Source organism: Callorhinchus milii, unplaced genomic scaffold (assembly GCF_018977255.1).
Source record: "Callorhinchus milii isolate IMCB2004 unplaced genomic scaffold, IMCB_Cmil_1.0 Scaffold8, whole genome shotgun sequence".
NCBI lineage: Eukaryota > Metazoa > Chordata > Chondrichthyes > Chimaeriformes > Callorhinchidae > Callorhinchus > Callorhinchus milii.
The window spans coordinates 1,542,635-1,561,875 of NW_024704749.1; the positions used below are offsets into that span (position 1 = coordinate 1,542,635).

Below are 19,241 nucleotides of genomic sequence, written 5' to 3' on the forward strand. Positions count from 1 at the left end.
ATTAGGCTCTGTGTGGAGTAAGGAAACTTGCCCAAGGTTTCGCCCTCTGCTTGGAATTGAACCCAGGTCTCTCACTTGCAAAGCGAGTGCTCTAACCACTGAGCTGCAGGACTCCATAAAAGTAATCTATAAACTTATAATTACCTAAAAATAGTTATTTTGTTTTCTAGGCAAACAAGGCCGATGCTATTTCACTTGATGCTGGAGATGTCTACACTGCTACGAAGCTTTATGATCTCACTGTTGTAGCAAAAGAACTATATCAAGAGGGTGAGTTCTGTGCAGAACTTGTACTGTGTACTGAAGTGGGGAAGAGTTCATACAACAACAACAATGACATTTGTAAAGCGCCTTTAACGTTGGGAGGATGTCCCAAGGCACTGGACAGGGATCAGTACCCGAGCCTGGGGGGTTGGGGTCAGGGTTGGGATGAGGGAGGGCAGAGGGTGGCTGAAGGCACTGTCAAAAAGGAGGGTCTTGAGTCGTCCTTTGAAGGAGGCGAGAGAGTTTATTGATAACCTTGTTAACGTTGATTGGTTAATAGTGACATTTCAATAGAGACAGGATGTGGAGTCCTGTAGCTCAGTGGTTAGAGCGGAGGCTCCCCTCACAAGCGAGAGGACCTGGGTTTGATTCCCGGGCAGGGCGAAATGTTGGGCAAATTTCCTTACACCACTCTGTTTACCGAGAAGTAAGTAGGAACTTGATTGTTAGTTGACTGGGTTTGCTTTTCTGGGGGTAATAATCTCTTAAAAAAATAATGATTTGGTCACAAAATCCAGTGTTTATGGGACACTGCCGTGCGCAATTGTGCACTCACAAAATATATGGTCACTACGCTTTACACTATATTCTGTGAAGTGCTTTGAGACGTCTCGAACATGTGATGAGGTGCTATATCAAATGCAAGATTATTATTGCTATTTATTCTCAGCTGGGAATTTTTGAAGTTAATACTGAGTCGAAAAACAAGGGAAAATATTTAATCTTCCGTGGCTGAGATGTGTCAGTTTCCTCTGCTCTCTCCAAGAATAACTGGCAGCTTTAATTAATAATTCTTTCTGCAATGTGCAACCATCTTCCTTTCATTCTGTGTGCCAGGTGGCTGCTTATATTCTGTGGCAATAGTGCGAGATGAAAGCCTGGATATCAGACGGCTGAGGGGTAAAAGAAGCTGTCACAATGGTGCCAGACGAACAGCAGGCTGGAATATTCCTCTGGGTTTCCTACTATCCCGGAATTACCTTCCCTGGCATGAGAACCAGACTGTCACCGAAGGTAAAACCAGTTGCTGATCCTAGGATTTGATGAATTAATCTTTTTGATACTGAGTCAGAAAACTGGAGATTGACAAGAGTCAACGGTATTTGTTAGATAGAGCAGCAGCGTTGGAAGCCCAAGGAGCTATTAGGAGCCAAGTGCACGGTGAAAGGATTTCAGTTCAATTGAAATGCTCGAAATTATTCCAAAAGGACTAAACCAAAGGGCATGTCCCTGCAAGTGTTGAGTAATCAGTTAAGCTCCTTTAAGCGCCAATGTCAAAGGCGCTTTATAAACGTAAATTTGAACTGTGTTGTAGTTTGTATGTACAGGGTGACCCCACAGTCGTCACGCCATTACCATGTCTGATGTTTATTTTAGATAATAGGGTAGTCATCACGACTTTTGGTCACCCTGAATAAACAATACCACTCGATATTATGTGGGGAAAATTTTGCACTCAAGAGTTCTGTAATTATTGATTAGTTTGCATGCCAGCGAATGTTATGGTTTCAGTCGATGCGGAAGAACCAGAAAGCATAGAAATCTGCAAAATAGCAGAACTTTCAGCCACTGTTTCAGGGTCAGTTGACACTGATACAATGGCCTAATCAGTGCTGCTCCAATGCAGCCATTTATCCTAACCCCAATTCCCTGCTCTTTCCCATTACTCACTCATGGATCCTTCCTCCGCTTGTGCCGACTTAATACTCTTCTGAATGTCAAAATAAATACAAATAGTATAAATTGAGGTTTAAAAGGGACAGACGCAGGAATAATATTAGTAATTCCAAACTCTTATAATCCTCCAGGAGATTGTTTTATCCTAACTTTCCCCTTTCACATTCTTTAATATAATCCAAAATTCATGCCTTTTTGCCCACAAATAGTTCCTCAGTACTTATCTCCGCAAAACCTTTTTTTCCTTAGCGTCCCTTCGACCACCCTCCTACCTTACCCCCTTCTGCTCGGGTCCAAATCCCTGACTGTCCAGCGCCTTGGGACGTCGTCTCGATGCGCTATACAAATGTAATTTTGTACTGTATATCCCAGGGGTGGGGGGGGGAGGAAAAAGCTGAAGAGGTGGAGGGAACCAGTGCAGGGTTTTTGAGAAGTTGGATAGTGACAATGTGTTTTTAAATCCTTGACCTACTCGCATTTGGCCCTGGAGGTGATGATGGAAAGAGTGTGGAAGTGGAGGAGAGGCATCTGGATTAGAAACTAAGGAAAGATAAGAGATTTCTGTAAGAAAATAAATTGGGAAGGCAGGAGATAATTAAAGGTTAGAATGTACTGGATATACAGTAACCTCCTGATAACTCGTTACTCCAAGGGCTCAGTGACAAGTCATGTGGAGTGGTGGGGTAGGCAGATGTATAAATAAGTACATCAATGTGGTGGGATATTGGCAGCAATGGTGACTTAAGTGGTTGTCACAAGTTTAGCCTGGTTTGAGTTACTATGCGTTTACTGTAATGTACTGTAATATATACCTGGGTTTGTAAATGTAATTTTTTTAATATAAATTGTAAAATGCTCCTCTTCCAAATTTGCAGGGCTATGGGGAGAGCGCGGGGGAGTGGGGTTGATCAGGGCTATGGGGAGAGAGCGGGGAGTGGGGTTGATCAGGGCTATGGGGAGAGAGCGGGGGAGTGGGGTTGATCAGGGCTGTGGGAGAGAGTGGGGGAGTGGGGTTGATCAGGGCTATGGGGAGAGAGCGGGGAGTAGGGTTGATCAGGGCTATGGGGAGAGCGCGGGGAGTGGGGTTGATCAGGGCTATGGGGAGAGAGTGGGGAGTGGGGTTGATCAGGGCTATGGGGAGAGAGCGGGGGAGTGGGGTTGATCAGGGCTGTGGGGAGAGAGTGGGGAGTGGGTTGATCAGGGCTATGGGGAGAGAGTGGGGAGTGGGGTTGATCAGGGCTATGGGGAGAGCGCGGGGGAGTGGGGTTGATCAGGGCTATGGGGAGAGCGCAGGGGAGTGGGGTTGATCAGGGCTATGGGGAGAGAGCGGGGGTGAGGGGTTGATTTGTATAGTTTTTTTCAAAGACCAGGCACAGACACGATGGGCCGAATGGCCTCCTTCCGTGCTGTATAATTCTCGGCATTCTATGACACAAGAGCTGAAAATCAATGCTGTGAAAAAACAGGCAACCGTCCAAACGACGTGTGGAAGGTGTGGCAAACTTTTGAACGATCAAACTCACTTTCTGCACAGTAAGAAAAAGGTAGGGTTAATTTATTCTTCCCCACTCCACACCCCTTCCCGCGTCCCCCTCAGGTGATGGCAACGGAAACATTTGCGGAAACAACGCTGTACACCTCGATGAAGATTTTTCACTTGAGGTTGTAATCTCGCTTATCACAAGAGTTTAAAATTTTGCCCGACTGCTGGTAAAACTACGATTTGGACCAGCTGTGGCAGGTTTTTTTTTTAGCAGAGATGCCGACAGTTCATTTTGAAAACACGACACCGAAAAGGCAATGCTACATGTCCAGAAATTCTTTTCGTGTCGCGTTTTGCTTTCATAATGCGCAGGAAAAAATCTTGCTTTCGCAACGTTCGGTTTCTTCCACCAGAAAAATAAGCGCATTTAGCTCTTCACCCAATGCCCACTGGATTGTAAAACCGGTTCGAAACTGAAGTCGCACGTTCTTAATAATTAATTCTTGGTGCTTTCACCCTCCGCTCAGGACACATACCCTTTGTTCATTTGTGCAGTTGTTCGGGAGACAATAGTCACTCAAAGTACGGAATAATCTACTCTTTTCTTGTTTTAATCTTATATATATATGACTTGGTCTTATAAATCTCCCGAAGCCGGACAGCCGGCCAAATAAATATTTGTGCTTTAAAGTTTCATTCAAGTTAAACATCTGTTCATTTCCCTGGAATAAAAAACTCTTAGGAACAAACAAAGCGGGTCTCCAGATTCACCTTCACTCCGGTTACCAACTCAATCCCCTTTTAATCACAAACAAACGTTTTTTTTGTAAAAAAAGAGGAAAAAAAACCCAGATTTTAAGCAGGAGATTGTGGTCTGTGGGAGTCCTTACCTTCTCATTCTTCACTGGAGTCTGGAATCACACCCACACCACACAGAGAGGGGGAGGGAGGGAGAGGGGAGGGGAGAGGGGGGGGAGGGAGGGGGGAGGGGAGGGAGGGGGAGGGAGGAGAGGGGGGGAGGGAGGGGTGGGAAGAGGGGGAGGGAGGGGTGGAAGAGGGGGAGGGGGTGGGGAGAAGGGGCAAGGAGGAGAGGGGGAGAGGGTGGGGAGTAAGGGGAGGGAGGAGAATCCCCTCGTCGCTATGTTATACTCATGTCCCCTGGATACGGACTCCACAAGCAGTGGGAACAGCCTATTTATGCTAACCTTATTGAACCCTTTTATAATTTTGAACACCTCTATGGGGTCTCTCTTAAATGTCTCTTCTCTAGTAAAAAAAAAGGCCTAACCTAGCCAGTCTCTCCTGATACCGGTAACCTGCCAACCCTAGTATCATCCAGTAAAACTACACTGTACTCTTTCCATCGCAGCTATATTCACAGAAACAAAGTGACGGCAGGAGAACAGAGGAGAACAAGAGGATGCAGCCAAGTGAGTGCAGTTAAGTTTAGATACGAAGAAATCCATGATCTCTTGCATTTGATATAGCGCCTTGTCACGTCTTCGAGACATCCCAAAACGCTTCACAGAATATACTGTAAAGCGATTTGACTGTGCATTTTGTGGGCAAAATGCGGCAGTCAATTGCCAACAGCAGCGTCCCACAAACACTCATGGATTGAGTGACCAAATTATTATTATTATTATTTTTGAAGGGATTACCACCCCTGAAAGTGATCTGAAAATCGACTAACAACTGGGTTCCTACTTACTGCTAGGTAAACAGAGACGTGTGTGTGGAGTAAAGAAACTTGCCCAAGATTTCGCCCTGCCCGGGAATCAAACTCAGGTCCTCTCGCTTGCAAGGCAAGTGCTCTAACCACTGAGCTACAGGACTCCGTTGGTGTCTGACGTGAAGATAGAGGCTGTTTGAGGGGAAGTGAGGAAGAGGTGACGTGTATTAGAAAACAGGAGGTTGAGAATATGTTTGGCTTCCAGGATGGCCTTGGGGCAGAATGAGTCAGGGGGAGGTGGTAGGTTCAAAGGTATTGGAGCCACATTTGGCAGTGAAACTTCAGGTTGGTCCTGTGCATACCCTCTCCCTGACTTGAAATCTGGTATCTTTTCTGTGAAGCGCTCCCAAGTCATTATGAGTGGATGGAATAAATAAATACACGTTGTCATCATTGTTTTAGTACTCATTTCCATCACCCTGGTAACAGGCTTCGATGTCAGTGTGAAAAGGGAAGTGTAACCTAAATTCCAATATTAAATTGGACCTATTTCACGTGTCCAGCCCTGGCAGTCCCCGTAAAGAATAGGTAAAATGACAAATAAGGACACCCAGTGAACACAAAATAATAATAATCTTTGCATTTGATACAGCGCCTTATCGGGTCTTCGAGATGTCTCAAAGCACTTCACAGAATATACTGTAAAGTGAATTGACTAAGTTTTATTGGCGAAACACGGCAGCCAATTGCGCACAAACAGTCGGAGAAACATTAAGAAATCTAGTCAAAGACTATTGGTTGTGGTGCTTGTTCCGTGGGAACACAGGTATTTACATTTCTTTTACTTTTCTGAATTGTTACCTCACCTGTTCTGCACATTAAAAATCATGAGGGGTTTTGATAAGAGCAGATAGGGAGAAACTGTTTCCACTGGCAGGTGGGTTGGTAACCAGGAGACATAGATTCAAGATAATTGGCAAAAGAACCAGAGGGGAGATGAGATGAGGATAATTTTTGTTACACAGAGTTGTTATGCTCTGGAATGCGCGGCCTGAAAGGGTGGAAACAGATTCAATAGCAACTTTCAAACGGGGATTGGATAGGAACTTGAAGAGGAAACATTTGCAATGATATGGGGAAAGAGCGGGGGAGTGGGGCTGATTCGGTGGCTCTTCCAAAGAGCCGCACAGGCACGATGGGCCGAATGGCCTCCTTCTGTGCTGTAATATTCTATGATTCTATGATTCACAAAGTACAGCATACTTACAGCTGGAAAAGTTCCGGACAGCCTTCCGTGATGGACACAGACTCCGAGTCTGGGGCAGGAAACCAGACCACAGCACACTTAAAAACCAAGCACAGGAGAAAAAAAATCACTTGATCACAAACTTTATAATAATCACGTTTGCCTTTGACAGAGCGTCCTATTACGTTGAGACGTTGTCTGAAAGAACCTCATACGATTGAATTCAATGTAAAGTGAATTCAATATCAATGTAACATGTAAAACTTAATTAAAGATTGTGTTGTCAGTTTTAGGCTGACATTCCAAATACCGCCCTCGTTCAGATTAAACTGAGGTCCCGTCTGCCTGTTCAGGTGGAGGTTAAAGATCCCACGGCGCTATTCGGAAAGAGAAGGTATTGTGTCCCAGCCAAACAACACCCCCAAATAAAATTGCTGTGTGCAAAGCGCCTTCCACATTCACCCAACAAATACAGTCACTACGCTTTGCAGCAAGCCCTGCGAAGCGCTCTGATTATCTCCACAGGAATCTTTCAGTATGTGTGAGTGTGTGTGTGTGTGTGGGGAGGGGCGGGGGGGGGGGGGGACACTCTCCCAGGATAACCTGCAAGAGTCACATAGCTACGAGGTCCCTGTGGAGCCCCCCCTCCCCATATGAGGAGGCCATTTGCAGAGTGAAACATTGGGCAAGTTTCCTGACTCCCCGCACACACCTGTTTACTCAGCAATAAGTAGGAACCAGGTTGTTAGTCGATTGGCAAATCGCTTTTACGGGGGTAATACTCCCTTCAAAACAATAAATAGTAATTAAAACAGTAATAATTTGGTCACTCAATCCACGACTGTCTGTGGGACGCTGCGCACTCCCTCCCTCCCTCCCTCCCGCCCGCCCGCTCGCTCTCCCTGGGCTGGGTTGTGCTGGGCTGTGGCTGCTGGGTTTCACCCACAAATATACCGTCACTCTGTCTCCCTCTCTCTCACACTCTCACTCTGTCTCTCTCTCTCACGCACACTCTCACACTCTGTCTCTCTCTCACACACACACTCTCACACTCTGTCTCTCTCTCTCACACTCTGTCTCTCTCTCACACACACTCTCACACTCTGTCTCTCTCTCTCTCACACACACTCTCACACTCTCTCACACACTCTGTCTCTCTCTCACACCCACTCACTGTCTCACTATCTCTCATTCACTCATTAACTCCCTCACACTCATTCTCTCTCACACTCTCTCACTCCTTCTCCCTCATGCACTCCCTCTCTCACTCACTCTCTCTCTCTTCCTCACGTACTCACTCAGTCTTTGCTCAGTCTTTAACACTCTCTCTCATACTCTCTCACTCACAATCTCTCACACTCTCTCCCTCACTCACTCTCTCCCTCATACCCCCTCTCTCCCTCACATTCACTCTCTCCCTCACACTCACTCTCTCCCTCACACTCACTCTCATTCACACACTGTCCCTCACACACTCTCTCCCTCATACTCACCCTCACTCTCTCCCTCACACTCTCCCTCATTCTCTCCCTCACATTCTCCCTCATTCTCTCCCTCACACTCACTCTCTCCCTCACTCACTCTCTCCTTCACTCACTCGCTCCCTCACTCACTCTCTCCCTCACACTCTCTCCCTCACACACACTCTCCCTCACACACTCTCCCTCACACTCACTCTCTCCCTCACACTCACTCTCTCCCTCACACACTCGCTCACTCACACTCTCTCCCTCACACACTCGCTCACTCACACTCTCTCCCTCACACACTCGCTCACTCACACTCTCTCCCTCACACACTCTCTCCCTCACACTCACTCTCTCCCTCACACACTGTTCCTCACACTCACTCTCTCCTCCCTCACTCTCTCCCTCACACACTCTCTCCCTCACACTCACTCTCTCCCTCACACACTGTCCCTCACACTCACTCTCTCCCTCACACACTGTCCCTCACACTCACTCTCCCTCACACTCACTCTCTCCCTCACACACTCTCTCCCTCACACACTGTCCCTCACACTCACTCTCCCTCACACTCACTCTCTCCCTCACACACTCTCTCCCTCACACACTCTCTCCCTCACACACTGTCCCTCACACTCACTCTCTCCCTCACACACTGTTCCTCACACTCACTCTCTCCTCCCTCACTCTCTCCCTCACACACTCTCTCCCTCACACTCACTCTCTCCCTCACACACTCTCTCCCTCACACTCACTCTCTCCCTCACACACTGTCCCTCACACTCACTCTCTCCCTCACTCACTCTCTCCCTCACACACTCTCTCCCTCACACACTCTCTCCCTCACACACTGTCCCTCACACTCACTCTCTCCCTCACACACTGTCCCTCACACTCACTCTCCCTCACACTCACTCTCTCCCTCACACACTCTCTCCCTCACACACTCTCTCCCTCACACACTGTCCCTCACACTCACTCTCTCCCTCACACACTGTCCCTCACACTCACTCTCTCCCTCACACACTGTCCCTCACACTCACTCTCTCCCTCACACACTGTCCCTCACACTCACTCTCTCCCTCACACTCACTCTCTCCCTCACACACTGTCCCTCACACTCACTCTCTCCCTCACACACTGTCCCTCACACTCACTCTCTCCCTCACACTCACTCTCTCCCTCACACACTCTCTCCCTCACACACTCTCTCCCTCACACACTGTCCCTCACACTCACTCTCTCCCTCACACACTGTCCCTCACACTCACTCTCTCCCTCACACACTGTCCCTCACACTCACTCTCTCCCTCACACACTGTCCCTCACACTCACTCTCTCCCTCACACTCACTCTCTCCCTCACACACTGTCCCTCACACTCACTCTCTCCCTCACACACTGTCCCTCACACTCACTCTCTCTCTCACACTCACTCTCTCCCTCACACACTCTCTCCCTCACACACTCTCTCCCTCACACACTGTCCCTCACACTCACTCTCTCCCTCACACACTGTCCCTCACACTCACTCTCTCCCTCACACACTGTCCCTCACACTCACTCTCTCCCTCACACACTGTCCCTCACACACTGTCCCTCACACTCACTCTCTCCCTCACACTCACTCTCTCCCTCACACTCACTCTCTCCCTCAGGTGTCATGGTGTTGACCGTGTGCACACCCCTCTCCCCCTCTCCCCTCTCCCCTGTCCCCCTGTACCCTCTCCCCCTCTCCCCCTGTCCCCCTGTCCCCTGTCCCCTCTCCCCCTGTACCTGCTCCCGGTGCCGCCGCCTCCCGCTGCCTTGAGCCCAGAGGCCGCGAGCACACAGCCCCGACCCCGAGCCCAGGCCCCGGCACAGCCACCGCCACAGCACTCCCTCAGCAGGTCCCGGGCCTCAGCCCGAGAGTGTGTGTCTGTCTGTGTGTGTGTGTCTGTGTGTGTGTGTGTGTGTGTCTGTGTGTGTGTGTCTGTCTATGTGTCTGTCTGTGTGTGTGTGTCTGTCTGTGTGTGTCTGTGTGTCTGTCTGTGTGTGTGTGTCTGTGTGTGTGTGTCTGTGTGTGTGTGTCTGTCTGTGTGTCTGTCTGTGTGTGTGTCTGTCTGTGTGTGTCTGTCTGTGTGTGTCTGTGTGTGTGTGTCTGTCTGTGTGTCTGTCTGTGTGTGTGTCTGTGTCTGTGTGTCGGTCTGTGTGTGTGTCTGTCTGTGTGTGTGTGTCTGTTTGTCTGTACACCTCACAGTGTATACAGGACAGTGTATGTGTGTATACACAGGACACAATGTGTACAGTGCAGCGTGTGTCTATACACCTCACAGTGCGTGTGTCTATACACCTCACAGTGTGTGTGTCTATACACCTCACAGTGCGTGTGTCTATACACCTCACAGTGCGTGTGTCTATACACCTCACAGTGCGTGTGTCTATACACCTCACAGTGTCTGTGTCTATACACCTCACAGTGTCTGTGTCTATACACCTCACAGTGCGTGTGTCTATACACCTCACAGTGCGTGTGTCTGTACACCTCACAGTGCGTGTGTCTATACACCTCACAGTGCGTGTGTCTATACACCTCACAGTGCGTGTGTCTATACACCTCACAGTGCTGTGTCTTACACTCACAGTGCGTGTGTCTATACACCTCACAGTCGTGTCTATACACCTCACAGTGCGTGTGTCTATACACCTCACAGTGCGTGTGTCTATACACCTCACAGTGCGTGTGTCTGTACACCTCACAGTGCGTGTGTCTATACACCTCACAGTGCGTGTGTCTATACACCTCACAGTGTGTCTGTGCTGTCTATACACCTCACAGTGCGTGTGTCTATACACCTCACAGTGTCTGTGTCTATACACCTCACAGTGCGTGTGTCTATACACCTCACAGTGCGTGTGTCTATACACCTCACAGTGCGTGTGTCTATACACCTCACAGTGTCTGTGTCTATACACCTCACAGTGCGTGTGTCTATACACCTCACAGTGCGTGTGTCTGTACACCTCACAGTGCGTGTGTCTATACACCTCACAGTGTCTGTGTCTATACACCTCACAGTGTCTGTGTCTATACACCTCACAGTGCGTGTGTCTGTACACCTCACAGTGCGTGTGTCTGTACACCTCACAGTGCGTGTGTCTATACACCTCACAGTGTCTGTGTCTATACACCTCACAGTGCGTGTGTCTATACACCTCACAGTGTCTGTGTCTATACACCTCACAGTGTCTGTGTCTATACACCTCACAGTGCGTGTGTCTGTACACCTCACAGTGCGTGTGTCTGTACACCTCACAGTGCGTGTGTCTATACACCTCACAGTGTCTGTGTCTATACACCTCACAGTGCGTGTGTCTGTACACCTCACAGTGTCTGTGTCTATACACCTCACAGTGTCTGTGTCTATACACCTCACAGTGCGTGTGTCTGTACACCTCACAGTGCGTGTGTCTGTACACCTCACAGTGCGTGTGTCTGTACACCTCACAGTGCGTGTGTCTGTACACCTCACAGTGCGTGTGTCTGTACACCTCACAGTGCGTGTGTCTGTACACCTCACAGTGCGTGTGTCTGTACACCTCACAGTGCGTGTGTCTGTACACCTCACAGTGCGTGTGTCTGTACACCTCACAGTGCGTGTGTCTGTACACCTCACAGTGCGTGTGTCTGTACACCTCACAGTGCGTGTGTCTGTACACCTCACAGTGCGTGTGTCTGTACACCTCACAGTGCGTGTGTCTGTACACCTCACAGTGCGTGTGTCTGTACACCTCACAGTGCGTGTGTCTGTACACCTCACAGTGCGTGTGTCTGTACACCTCACAGTGCGTGTGTCTGTACACCTCACAGTGCGTGTGTCTGTACACCTCACAGTGCGTGTGTCTGTACACCTCACAGTGCGTGTGTCTGTACACCTCACAGTGCGTGTGTCTGTACACCTCACAGTGCGTGTGTCTGTACACCTCACAGTGCGTGTGTCTGTACACCTCACAGTGCGTGTGTCTGTACACCTCACAGTGCGTGTGTCTGTACACCTCACAGTGTGTGTGTCTGTACACCTCACAGTGTGTGTGTCTGTACACCTCACAGTGTGTGTGTCTGTACACCTCACAGTGCGTGTGTCTGTACACCTCACAGTGTGTGTGTCTGTACACCTCACAGTGCGTGTGTCTATACACCTCACAGTGCGTGTGTCTGTACACCTCACAGTGCGTGTGTCTGTACACCTCACAGTGCGTGTGTCTGTACACCTCACAGTGCGTGTGTCTGTACACCTCACAGTGTGTGTGTCTGTACACCTCACAGTGTGTGTGTCTGTACACCTCACAGTGTGTGTGTCTGTACAGCTCACAGTGTACAGGGCAGTGTGTATGTATGTGTACAGGACAGTGTGTGTGTATTTGTACAGGGCAGTGTGTGTGTATTTGTACAGGGCAGTGTGTCTGTGTGTGTACAGGGCAGTGTGTGTGTATTTGTACAGGGCAGTGTGTATGTGTGTGTACAGGGCAGTGTGTGTGTATAAAGGGCAGTGTATGTGTGTGTACAGGGCAGTGTGTATGTACATGGCAGTGTGTGTGTACAGAGCAGTGTGGGTGTACATGGCTGTGTGTAGCTGTACGTGTCAGTGTGTGTGTGTACATGACAGTGTGTGTTTACATGACAGTGTGTATCCAGGGCAGTGTGTGTGTCCAGGGCCGTGTGTGTGTACATGGCAGTGTGTGTACATGGCAGTGTGTGTGTGTGCAGGGTAGTGTGTGTTTACAGGGCAGTGTGTGTATATTTGTACAGGGCGGTGTGTATGCATGTGTACAGGGCAGTGTGTGTACAGGGCAGTGTGTGTACATGGCAGTGTGTGTGTACAGGGCAGTGTGTGTACAGGGCAGTGTGTGTCTATACACCTCACAGTGTGTGTCTAGTGTACAATACAATACAAATTGCATGTGTATTACACGTCAGGCGGATGTCCCAAGGCATTGGACAGTCAGGGATTTGGACCTGAGCTGGGGGGGGGGGGGGGAACAGGGAGGGTGGGGAGAGGGAAGGACGGTGGCCGGATATGCAGTTGAAGAGGAGGGTCTTGAGTCATGGCTTGAAGGAGGCAGCGGAGGGAGCGAGGGCGAAGGGAATGTGGGATGGAGTTCCAAAGAAGACAAAAACAACGACAAAATGACATTTATAGAGCACCTTTCACGTCGGGAGGATGTCCCAAGGCACTGGACAGTCAGGGGTTGAGACCCGAGCATGGGGGAGGGGTGGAGTAGGGGTGAGGGAAAGCAGAGAGGTGGGAGGGCGACCAAAGGCACGATCGAAGAGGAGGGTCCCGACCGACAATGGTGGGGTGGGCCGGAGGGGGTGGGGGACGTGGAGCAGGCCAGAGCCCGCTGAGCGGAGGGAGCGGACAAGATGATATGGGATCAGCAGGTCACAGAAGTAGAGACGAGCAAGGCATTGGAGGACATCCTCTGTGTGATGGGGAGCCAGTGGAGTTGGGCAAGGATGGGGGTGATAGGGTCACGGAGCCTGGTGCGGGAGAGGACACGGGCTGCAGAGTTCTGGATGATCTGCAGCCTATGGAGGGAGGAGTTGGGGGGCCGACAAGCAGTGAGTTTGCATAGTTAAACCTCGATGTAATGAAGGTGTGTATGAGGGTCTCGGGGACCTGCGGTGTGAGACAGTGTCGGAGCCGGGCGACGTTGCGGAGGTGGGGGAAGTCAGGTTGTGTCATGGCGCAGATGTGGGGTAGAAAGGATAGTTGAGGGTCAAACAAGACCCCAAGGTTCCGGACTGGCTCAGTGAGGGGGAGTGAGCCCCAGGGATGGCGATGCTGTCAGTGCCTGAGGTGAGGAGGCGCTGACGGGAGCCAATCAGGAGAGCCTCGGTCTTGGTGACGTTCAACTGCAGAAAGTTAGCTCTCATCCAGGACTTGATGTCTGACAGACATTTGTCAGGACAGCAGTGGGTCCTGGAGTCAAAGGGGGGGGTGGAGGTGGGGGGGGAAGAGACATAGAGATAGAGTTGGGTGTCATGCTCACTGTCCGCACACTGTCCTGTACGCACACACAGCGTGTGTATGTGTGTGTGTGTGTACAGGACACAGTCTGTGTGTGTACAGGACAAAGTGTGTGTACAGCACACAAAGACTCAGCGTGGATTTATTCAGGACAAGTCTTGCCTAATAACTGAGAAAATAGGGGAAGGTAATGCTGTGGATGTAGATATGGATTTTCAGAAAGCTTTTGATAAGGTCCCACGTAGGAGTCTTATTAAAAAAAGGGGCACATGATACCAGGGATCAATGGTTTGACCTATGAGGGTAGATATGGAAGAACTGGAACTGGAACTTTTTACTAGAAGTCTTCAAAATTATAGCATTTAAAACCTGATCAATGCCTTTAAAACGATGAGGGTTTTGATAGAACCCGCCAGGAGAAAATTAATTCCACCGATCAGTGGATCGAGGCCATCAACTTAAGACAGTTAGCAAACGAGAAAACGGGGAAGATTACAGGAGGTTGTTTCTCGGGTACAGAGAGGTTAGGATGTGGAATAACCTGTCCGGGGAGCAGTGGTTGAAGCAGAATCCACATTGGCCTTCAAGAGGGAACGAGACAGAAAATGTATAAAGGGGTGTGGGTAAGTGGGACTGAGGAATGCTCTCGAGGGAGCCAGCACAAACATGCTGGGCCGAATGGCCTTCTGTCCTGTGGATGTCTATGGTTCTAGGACACAGAGTGCCATTCCTTGTACATCACTATATCTACAGGACTCAAGAGTAATGTGCAGGACACAGTGTAATAATATGCAGGACACACAGTAATGTGGAGCACACACTGATGTGGGCAATTTCACTGTCACGTTCACCCACAAATGCACAGTCGCTGTACTTTACAGTAAATCCTTTGAAGCTCTTTCAGAACGTCCTCCTGACGTGGAAGGTGCTCTATTCCAACGCAACAGGGATTATTATTAATTATTATTATTAACACGTGAGGAACAGCATTTGGTTGGTCAAAGTGCGTTGTCCTCTGCAGGACGTGGGCAAGGTGGAGGGATCGGTAATAGGAAGGGTACAAATCAACAACAACGACAAATTACATTTGTAAAGCACCTTTCACGTTGGGAGGATGTCCCAAGGAGCTCGACAGTCAGGGATTTGGACCCGACCTGAGGGGTGGGGTAGGGGGGTGGGGAGTGGAGCGTAGGGGTAGGAGGGTGGACGAATGCACGATCGAAGAGGATGGTCTTGAGATGTGCTTTGAAGGAGGCAAGGGAGAGACTATCAGATGGAATCCAAAGGGTGGGGGTAGAGAGGCAGAAGGCCTGACCGCCGATGGTGGGTGGGCTGGGCGGGGGGCGTGGAGCAGGCCGGAGCCCGCTGAGCAGCGGAAGCGGACAGGTTGATATGGGGTTAGCAGGTCACAGAGGTAGGAAGGAGCAAGTCCATGGAGGACATTGTGTAATGTGCAGAAAGAAAGGAAGCAAATTGTTTGGGAATCTGTGCTCTATGTTGCAGCCTTTTTCCAGATGGCTCTTGATTTTCTGTAGTTGTTTCATAAAATTATACAGGACAGAAAGAGGCCATTCGGCCCATCGTGTCTGTGTCGGCTCTGTAAAAAGAGCTTCCAAATCAACCCCACTCCCCCGCTCTCTCCCCATGGCCCTGATCAACCCCACTCCCCCGCTCTCTCCCCATAGCCCTGATCAACCCCACTCCCCCGCTCTCTCCCCATAGCCCTGATCAACCCCACTCCCCCGCTCTCTCCCCATAGCCCTGCAAACTTGTCCTCCCCAAATAATTATCTACTTCTCTCTTAAAACTTGTTATCGAATCGGTTCCCACCGGCCTTTCAGGCAATGCATTCCAGATCCCAACAACTCGCTGTGTCAAAACATTTCTCCTCCCCTCTGTTTCTTTTAACAACTATTTTAAATCGGTGTCCTGGGGTTACCGACCCACCCGCCAGTGGGAATAATTTCTCCTTCTTCACCCCATCGAATCCCCTCATCATTTTGTAAACTTCTATTAAGTCTCCTCTCAACCTTCTCTGCTCCAAGGAGAATAATCCTCGCTTCTCTCGCCTCTCCTCCCAAGTGGCTGGACAGTGATATCTCAGTTGGTCAGTCAGTCGGTCGGAAATATTAATCGCGGTTTCTCTTCCATTACTGATTCCATTTCATCAGCCCCCAAAAATTGGCAGCATTTATAATCCAGCTCCAGAAATTAGATTAACGAGCATCTCAGACACATGTTCACTTAAACCTTCAACAGATTTCTCTGGGCAAACTGGTGCCGAGTCTAATTAGAATGGGAAAAATGTTTTTCTTGGATGAGGATTACACAAGTCATCTGGCTCAGGAGTAACCGGCAATGGGATGTGATCTGGTGCATTGGAATTCCTTGTTTGGATCAGGAATGCTTAAGAGTTTAGAATTAACAGCATTGTAACATCTGCGACCAGATGCTGAATTCCCATTAATCTTTGACGCTGGATGTGAATTTCCACACATTGGCTTCAGCACACAAGCCCTGAGACTTCACCGTACCCTCAACCTGAGACAATTTCCCCTTAAGGTTTAAGATTGTGAGAAACTTTGCAAAACTCTTCCATTCAGTCTTCATTTTGAAGGTGATTTTTCTGCAGTTCTTTCAAAAACTGACTTTCAAAACACATAGTCACTCAACTTTACAATCTATTCCCGTAAAGAGCTTTGAGACATTCCTCCTGACGTGAAAGATGCTATACCAAATGTAAAGATTATACCAATTATATTACAGATATAGCCTACACTTCTTGCCCAGGATGCTGGGACATGCATTCTCTGTTATTTAAAGTATTTCTTTTCGACGAACATTTTGTTGATTTCCAATTTTCTCCTCTTCTGTTTTCAAAGCAATGACGTGTTGATGTAGTTGCAACAGCCGACTTCTGTTATCTTACTCGAGTGGCTTTTCATCGTATTCTTCGGATGAGACATTAAACCCATCTGCTTGTTCAGGTGGACCTTGAAGATCCCATGGCGCTTGTTGAAAAGTGAAGGGAGTTTCTCTCTCCTTGTATCCTGGTCAACAATCCCCGAGATAAAATTGGTCACTCACATGATGGCTGTTTGGGGGACATTGCTATGTACAAATTGGCTGCTGCGTTTGGCAATAAAATTACAGTTTACAGTAAAATCCTGTCAAGCACTTTGAGATGTCCTCCTGACATGAAAGCCACTAGATCAAATACACGGATTACTATTATTATTTAGGTGAGAAATCAAGCACAAAGTTGTCAAACTGTCAACCATTTTACCTGCCAAACAAGATGCAGGCAACATCGAGATAAGGGAAAAACCTGGTTATTTCTATAAAACCCTGGTTAGAACACACTGAGTACTGTGTCCAATTCTGGTTGTCAAACTGCAAGAAGGATGATGGGAAAAAAATACAGTATAAAAATACGTTTCGCCCACAAAACATACGGTCAATTCACTTTACAGTATATCCTGTGAAGCGCTTTGAGATGTCTCAAAGACGTGAAAAGCACTATATCAAATACAAGGATAATTATTATTATTATAATAAGTTTACGAAGATGATATACCAGGGCTGCTATCAGGATAGGCTGCATAGGTTGGAACTTTTTTCTCTAGAGAACATTGGGAACCTAATAGAGATGTTCAAATTCTTAAAGGGGTTTGACCAGATTAGCACATTAGGCTGTTCCCACTTTTGGGGAATCCTAACTAGGGGACACAAGTATAAGCTAGTGACAAGGGGATGGATGTAAAAGAAAGTTTGGTTAGAATTTACTTCACACAGAGGGCAGTGAGAATGTGGATCTCGCTGCCCAAAGTAGTGGTTGAATCAGGTGCAATTATGATAAAGCTTGACCTTCAGATGAGAGAGACAGGAATTTGTTGGCAGAAGAAGACCGAGGCCCATCTAGTTCCCCTTCCACCATCCTGGCAGTCGCTTGACATATCGTGTCCCAAACTATATACGGTTTCCCCAGATATTATTTTCCAGCAGAAATCGATCTCATTTGGTCTTGAAACAAACAATATTTTCTGCTTCCGCCGTCTGTCTCTCTAGTAAGTTCGCTCATTGAAGTAGTGTTTCTGCAGATTTATTCTGAATTTACCCCCTTGAATCGCAGGCCGAATAGAGGGTATGTGGGGGAGGAAGGTATAGAAATATAGAAACCTAGAAACAGGAGAAGGCCATTCAGCCCTGGAGCCTGTTTCGCCTTTCTATAAGATCATGACTGATCTGTACCTCAACTCCAATTACCCGCCTTTGCCTGCTTCCCTCGATATCCTGACCTAACAAATAGCTATCCTCGGGAGGTGGGGAGCTACAGGTGCGGGGGGTGGGAGGTGCAGGAGGTGGGGAGCTACAGGTGCGGGGGGGTGGGAGGTGCAGGAGGTGGGGAGTGGGGGTGGCAGTCTCTGGTTGCCCCTGGCCGCTCCCAGTGCCCATGGCAGATGGGGTGAATGAGGGCTGGGATTGTGGTGTGAGTTGGGGGCAGTGAGAGCAAATCCAGGAGCTAACGGCAGCCACTCGACAGCAGTGAGGAGAAGGGGAACAGCCTCACCCAGGGCTCCGTCACGGACTGACACTGGGCGCAACCCCCTCCCCCAGCAACTCCTCACCTTTCCTCAAATCCTCACCCCCCCCCACTCCAGACACCTCCCTAGACACCTCCCTAGACACACTGCCCCCAGACACCCCCACACTAGACACCCAATCAGACAACCCCCTAGACACAACCCCCAGACACCCCCTAGATACCAACCGCCCCCAAACACCCCCCCCAGACACTGCCCCCAGACACTTGCCCCAGATATCAACCGCCCCCAGGCACTGCCCCCAGACACCTTCCCAGACACCCATCCAGACACCTTCCCCCAGACACCCCCTCCAGACCCCACCCCACAGACACCCCCCAACAGACACTTCCCCCAGACACCTTCCCAGATACCTCCCCCCAGACATCTCCCCATCCCTCCCCCAAACCCCACCCCCCCAGACACCAGATACCCCCCACAGACATCTCCCTCCAGACCCTACCCCCAGACACCTCCCCCCAGACACCCTGCCAGACGACCCCTCCAGACCCCAACCCAGACCCCCCTTCTCAGACACCCTCCACCAGACACCTCCCTCCAGACACCCCCCCAGACACCTCCCCCCAAGACACACCCCGCAGACACACCGCAGACATCCCCCCGAGACAGCCCTCAGATAAATCATTTATTACCAGCCTCTGACCAATGGCAGAGATCATAGAGGGGGGCTGGGGGGAAGGGGTGACAGCGTGTGGAGCGGGGGCTTCAACAACCACAAATGATATTTGCGCACATGACGGCTTTCACGTCGGGAGGACGTCCCAAGATGCTGGACAGTCAGGGATTTGGACCCAAGCTGGGGGTTGGTTGGGATCAGGA

The 19,241-nt window shown here is 49.3% G+C and overlaps 1 protein-coding gene and 1 long non-coding RNA gene across 2 annotated transcripts in view; both read right to left on the minus strand.

Annotated features, from left to right (window-relative positions):
- pisd (phosphatidylserine decarboxylase) overlaps positions 1-4,368 on the minus strand; it is a 63,551-nt gene extending 59,183 nt beyond the window's left edge. Inside the window, exon 1 of the mRNA XM_007910903.2 lies at positions 4,315-4,368. Coding sequence (XP_007909094.1) covers positions 4,315-4,322 — 8 coding nt within the window. The 5' untranslated portion in view covers positions 4,323-4,368. The remainder of the gene's footprint in view (positions 1-4,314) is intronic.
- An 878-nt stretch (positions 4,369-5,246) lies between these two features.
- LOC103190199 lies at positions 5,247-9,684 on the minus strand. Its single transcript, XR_489129.2, has 3 exons — positions 9,584-9,684; positions 6,364-6,440; positions 5,247-5,288 (listed from the first exon to the last, which is right to left on the minus strand). It is a non-coding gene; the product is annotated as an uncharacterized LOC103190199 (long non-coding RNA).
- Positions 9,685-19,241: the final 9,557 nt, after the last annotated feature.